This window comes from Silurus aristotelis (genome assembly GCF_946808225.1).
Source record: "Silurus aristotelis genome assembly, chromosome: 15".
Taxonomy (NCBI): Eukaryota; Metazoa; Chordata; class Actinopteri; order Siluriformes; family Siluridae; genus Silurus; species Silurus aristotelis.
In genome coordinates, this window is record NC_139588.1 from 5,679,773 (window position 1) to 5,686,749 (window position 6,977).

The 6,977-nt window shown below is 38.0% G+C and overlaps 1 protein-coding gene across 1 annotated transcript; it reads left to right on the forward strand.

The window, feature by feature from the left end:
* The first annotated feature begins 2,602 nt into the window (after positions 1–2,602).
* On the forward strand, positions 2,603–4,806 carry paqr8 (progestin and adipoQ receptor family member VIII). The gene is given in 3 exon segments (XM_083563405.1): positions 2,603–2,803; positions 3,527–4,324; positions 4,326–4,806. Coding segments are annotated over 2 exon segments (1,071 nt in total). The 5' UTR covers positions 2,603–2,803; positions 3,527–3,535; the 3' UTR covers positions 4,608–4,806.
* The last annotated feature ends 2,171 nt before the right edge of the window (positions 4,807–6,977 follow it).

Sequence of the window (6,977 nt, forward strand, 5' to 3'; positions counted from 1 at the left end):
ATAACTCTTATATATGCAACAGGTGTGTTTGGGGTCATTGTCCTGTTGGAAAACAAATAATGATCTCACTAAGTGCAAACATGGGATGGTATGTCACGGTAAAATGATGTGCTTGCCATGGTAGGTAATTGTGCCTTCAATTTTGACCAAATCACCTACAGTGTCACCAGCAAAGCACCTCCAGAGCATCACACCTTCTCCTCCATGCTTCACAGTGAACCACACATTCAGTAATCATCTGTTCACCCTCTGTATACCTCTGAAAAAGACATGGCATTTAGAACAGAAAATCTCAAATGTAGACTCAAATGACAATTTTCCACAAATGAATCCTTGACAAGGCACACATGTGAATAGCAAACCATTCCAGGTGACCTTATGAATATGATGAAAAAATTATTTGCCAAACTGTCATCAAGCCAAATGAAGCTACTTTGGCCAATCTAAAATGAATACACACATATTCTGGGTTGTTTAGCACAATTTGTTTTACTGCATACATTCAGAATGTTGACTGGTACTGTATGTGGGCCTCTTACTATCACACCCATATGTGGTTGTTCCTCACATGGATACCACAAACCTGGAAGCACACCATTGTATAGAATGCCTTTGTATGCCATTACAATTTCCTTTCTCTTAAAGAGCCTCAAACCTGTTTCAGCATGACAATATCATGTACACAAGCTGAACTCCATGAAGCTATTGTGTGTGTGATAAAATGGAGGAACTCAAGTGTCCTGCACAAAGCTCTAACCTCCGTAACCAAACTAAACACCTATAGGATGAACTACAACACTGAATGAGCCCCAGAAATCCTCATCTGACGTGTTGAATTATCAAAACCTCTACAAACAAACTACCAAAACGATTTTAAGATCAGCAATGTGTTACAACTCTTGATTCAGAAACAGAATTTGTCCACATACTTTTAGCCATATTGTGTAATTCTGCCTACATTGCCTTGTAATAACCAAGACCCTAATTTTGTAATACACTGTAATTACAGTGAATTCTAACCATATAAAATAGCTGCATGCTGCGCTAACATCAGTCTTTCTCACATCATAACTACAACACTTAGTTAACCGCAGTTCACTATCGGCTAACACTCGGTGGCTGTTTCAGAGATAAAAAATGTAAGAAATGTTTATGTCAAATATGCAGACTCACACATGAACACAATTTTATGCCTCAATCATTTCAGCTCTTTTTAATGTAGCTGTCACATTATGTGTGCAAAGCAGTGAATTGTAAGGATTTGTACACACAGTTTGCAGTAAACCAGACCGTTTTTGACAAAAGTGCTCATTTGTAAGCAGTGTGTACATTGATATTTACATTTGCGGCATTTAGCAGGCGCCCTTGTCAGCGTACGAAAGTGCTTTGAGTCTCTAGCAATGAATAAATCTACACTGGTATGCTAGATTAAAAACTTTATATAAATCAGGCTACAACTCTTGATTTTTACAAAGCAAACTTGGAAAGTGCTAATTTAAGTGTTTCAGGAAGAGGTAGGTCTTCAACCATCGCTTAAAGATAGCCAGGGACTATGCTGTATGGACATCTAGGGGAAGTTCATTCCACCACCTCGATGGTAGAACAGAGAAGAGCCTTGAAGTATACTTACCTCTCATTCTGAGAGAAGGTGGTACCAGTCGAGCAGTGCTGGAGGATCTCAGACAGCGTGGTGCAGTGTGAGATGTGACAAGGTCTCTTAGGTAAGATGGTGTAGACCAGCATCTTGGCCTTGTACGCAAGCATCAGTGTTTTGAATCTGATACGTGCACCTAATAGAAGCCAGTGAAGGGAGCGCAGCAGTGGGGTGGTGTGGGAGAACTTGGGCAGATTGAACACAAGTCATGCAGCGGCATTTTGGATCATTTGCAGTGGACAAATAGATAAATAAATGACAAGAGACTGAACAAGCTCCTGGGCAGCCTGTGTGGACAGAAATGGTCGAATCCTTCGGATGTTGTAGAGAAGAAATCGACAAGAACAAACCACATTAGCAACATGTGAAGAGAAGGACAGTTGATTGTCCATAGTTACCCCAAGGTTGCGAGCAGTGGCTTAAGGGGAGAGCAGAGAGTCATGAAGAAATAAGTGTGTGTCTGATACCTGTGGATATGCAGATATTTTAAAGTTAAATACTATAAAATAACACACTTGCAGTCTGAGAAGCAGGACATTCGTATGGAATACATTTGTTTAAGAAAATCGTAGTATGAGAATTGTTCTGGAAAATAAATGTAAAAAAAAATAAAATGGAGCACATCCACATCAATCTGTCTGTTGTTGCTTGAATGCTTTCAAAAGGCCATTTTATTCAATTGTTAAAGGAATTGCTATATTTGCTATATAAACACTTTTTTTCAGATTCTTTTACTTTATTTCTAGTATCTAGAATTATTATTATTTATTTTTTTTCGGTTTTGTTTTGTGTCAGCTTAAAATACTCCAAGCCGTTCTTGATTAAATTCCTTGATTATATCAATCCAAATAGTTTCATAAGATATGACTAAGAGATCCTTCATTTGTGCAGCTTTGTGCTTTAATGTAGACTTGCTGCTACACACTGTATGGGTGGTGAGACTTGTTACTCCTCCCCACTCTTGAAACTACTCGGCTTGCAGCTCACCTCACCAGTTCAGCTGTGAACTGGTCTGAGGATGAGTTCGTCTATCCCTGTGTATAATGCATGTATTCTTACTCTACCTAACCTGGAAAGGAGGACACTTTGTTGGTTTTTAAAATTGTAGAGTGAACAACAGTGATTCTCCTGCAGCATCAGCAAACACAGGTAAGGTTCATACTTAGAAGGTAAAGTGTTAGTTTAAAACACATTTGTAACATTTCATTATTTATTTATACTTTATATATATTTAACTTTTTTTATTTAATAAGAACTTTGGTTGTAAGATATGACATATGTATATATATATATATATATATATATATATATATATATATATATATATATATATATATATATATATATATAGTGTAATTTAATAAGAGGTAGTCACTTGGTGAAAGAGTATAATTAGCACTTAAGGCTAGATCTTTCTTATCATGCAAAGACAGTTCCATTGTGCAAGCTAAGTGGGGCAGCCTGGTAATGCCAATTACTAACATAAGCATGGAGAGGTTTTGTGTGTTTATTCTGGATGATGGATAAGACAAAGGGAGTGTGTACGCACCTTTTAGTCGTGTCTTGTTTTCCCCACAACTCACAGTCATTTGAGAAGTCATATGTTTAAAGCATTAGACTTTTTTTTTAGTAAATCTAAATTTAAATAAAGCAAAGAGTAGATAATAAAAATGTAAATAAATAAAAAAAACACAAAGCCAAACTACAATCAAATGATTAAATGTGTACTTGAAGTTGATGTTTGATGTAGACACAAGCTGCAGGTTATTTTGCTTTGCCTCTAAATATTACCTACCCTCATACTTTCTTTTTCTTAGCATTGCCTCTCTTCAGGACAAGACAATTGACCTTTCTTGTATTTTCTCTTTCTAGCTTATCATTATGCCAGGTGGAGTTTTAGGCTGCCTGAGTACCCTGACTGTCAACATTAGGCAGCTAGTGGGCCTGCTGCGTCTTTCCCCCTCCCTTCATTCTTTGCCGTCCCCTCAGGCCACCGTGGAAGACTCAAACGTGCCGAGCCTGTTTCGTGAACCCTACATTCATTTGGGCTATCGTCCCGTAGGCCAGCCATGGCAATGCTATGCTCTTAGCCTTTTTCAAAGCCACAATGAGTTGATGAACATCTGGTCACACCTTCTTGCTGTACCTGCCGTGCTTTTGCGTTTCTGGTTCTTTGCCGCCACAGAAAGCTTGACTCTGGACGCCTCATCACTGCCCCTTTACATCTATGCCCTTTCGTGTCTGACCTATCTTGCTTGTAGCATGGTAGCCCACTTGCTTCAGTCTCACTCAGAGCTCTTGCATTACTCCCTGTTTTTCCTGGATTATGTTGGCGTGGCTGTGTATCAGTATGGCTCGGCATTGGCTCATTATTTCTACTGCACTGAGGAGGAATGGAGGCAGAGCTCGGTGAGGGCACTGTACCTTCCTGGTGCAGCTCTACTGGGTTGGTTGTCGTGTGCCAGCTGCTGCTTTGCCAAATTGCACTATCGCCGTCCCTACCCAGTGAGCAGGAAACTCTTCCAAGTTGTGCCCATCAGTCTGGGATACATGTTGTATATCAGCCCTGTGGCACTCCGGCTAGCCACAAGACCCTGGAACGAGCCTGTGCTGGTGCTGCATGCCCTGCAAGTGATCTTTCTGCTGATAGCTGCCTTCTTCTTCTCCTGCCCCGGTGCCTGAGCGTTTTTTTCCGGGAAAATGTGATATTGTAGGTCATGCTCACCAGATCTTTCACATCTTCCTGGTTATGTGCACAATGTGCCAGATGGAAGCTGTTTTAAAGGACTTTTTGCTACAGAGAAGTTTGGTAGTGGAGATGCAAGGAGAGTGGAGCATCTGGCTGGCCACAAGGTCTTTTCTCCTCCTGGTGCTGGGAAGCTTGTTGACAGCCGCTCTAATGAGGCAGAGAATCAAAAGGCAGCTACAAAAAGAAAGGATTAAGAGCGAATGAGAGTAAAATTAACATACAGGCTGTTACTTACAGTTCTGGAGGTCTGCAGAAAGCAGTGAACGTCACTTTTGAGGGTTTTTGATTTTTTTGTGATAGTGTGAAGGTTATGCACAATAGGACAACAGTGCTTTGTGATAATCTATCAATTGTGATGTCTGTTTTTTTATGACCTTAGTATTAGAAGGTGCTATTTGGTTGAGAGTGATATGTATATATACTTACAATAGAGATACGTTAAGAAGCCCCCTTCGTAAGTCTATATATATATATATATATATATATATATATATATATATATATATATATATATATATATATATATAGACAGATGGACATCTTCCACTTATGATATTTTTGAGATATTTTTGACTTTTTTCACTACAAGCAGGAGAAATACTTGGGCTCTTGGAAGACCTGCTTTTATTATTAAAATTGTTGTTTAAAACCGTTTGAAACAAAAAAAATACACACTGAAACTCCGTTGACCGCTAGCGATAGTGGGGAATCTCACAGGGCGAGAGATTCGCTTATCCCAGCTGCACGTACAACGTATTGTACATCGTACGCTGCTGCCTGTTGTGTGAAATGTATAATATTTGAACAATTTTGTTATATCGCTATCGTTATCATAGGATCTAAATAACGTTTTCTCTCTCTCTCTCTCTCTCTCTCTCTCTCTCTCTCTCTCTCTATATATATATATATATATATATATATATATATATATATATATAAATATATATATATATATATATATATATATATATATATATATATATATATATATATATAGAGAGAGAGAGAGAGAGAGAGAGAGAGAGAGAGAGAGAGAGAGAGAAAAAGAGAGAGTGAGAGAGTTCTATCCTAGACTGTTCACAATTGTATACAATGTTTGAATAAAATACACCTCCACATCCAAATTAAAATAACAGGATCTGGAATGGGTTTGTTCAATAAACACATACAGAATGGCAATGTGTCCACATACTCTACATTCGCTCACATAGTTTCTGTATCACTGTTCAAGAACCTTTATTCTGTGGCAATTATTTCACATAGGGCTATTGTACATCACATAGGCCTGTACTGAACGATATTTTAATACTAATGCATACTAATGCAAATACTAATACTTAATTTATCGGTTTCTGTTACATGTGTTCGGTTTACACGAATGTAGTTGTCTCATATTTTGACCAGGCTGTATAATCTGTTGCTTAGTCAAAGTACCTTGCATTCTGCATTTATGACTCTGTGTGGCCTATTTTATACTAATCCATTCAGCCTGGGCCTAATTGATCACTTAAAAAGTACAAAGGAACAAGGGAGTCAAAGTTGTATTTTGTGTGATCGGTTTTTATTTCTCAAGTCAAATTTAACTCAAAACCTCATAAATGTTCCCCTACTCTAAGTGGTTGGATGTGGATTTCTATTTATAATGTACTGTTGTTAAGGATAGGGATTATTATTATTATTACCTCAACCAGTTGGTAAAGAAGGAAAGCTATCTAAGTTAAAATGTACTGTAGTGAGTTTATAGGATTATAGTCATTACCTCAGAAAGCTCTCTAAAAGAGGGAGAAAGATGTGCTATGGATATTTGTTTTTTTTTTACTGAATGTCAGACTGAACATATGCACAGTGGGTTTTTTTCACAATATATAGTATTGCCCATCTCCACTTTGAATCTAAGATGATGCAACACTTGTCACATTGCTGAAAACTGCCCATAAATGAAATAAAGTAGACCATTTTATGATTTTAAATATTATATTGTCCTGGTTTCTTGTAGATGCAGCAGTATGAAAAGCTTGTATTATTTTATTGCACATTATTGGTGCAGTTATACGTCTACACTGTGGCCAAAGGTATGTGGACACCTGACCATCAGACTTATATGTGGTTCTTCCTTAAACTGTTGCCATGAAGACATGGCATGCGTGGCATGTGTGAGTGGAAGATCCCAAGTGTCCTGTTTAAGGGTTCGCCATTGGCAGCCTGGCAGTGCTGAGTATCAAACCTCGACCTTATGATCAGAGTTCTAACCACTAAGCTTCCACCACCAGTACGGTCATCATTGCTTACAGAGTGATACCATGCAGGCATTATACATTTCTCTTCTCGGGTCTTCACTCGCAAATACAAAAAACTCTAAAGACCTTATTAATAACTTATTTTGAATACAGAATGTAGATTCCTTGTTAAAAATTATTTTGTGTTCGTTTGTCCTGAGGTTTTTACGACTGGCAATTAATTTCTGATAAAATGTCAGATCAACATTACAGCCTGCTACATTTACAGTAACCAAAGAAACGCTTCTTTCTTTTGAATGATTGTAATGCAATTGAATCAGCCATAATCACTTGTTTT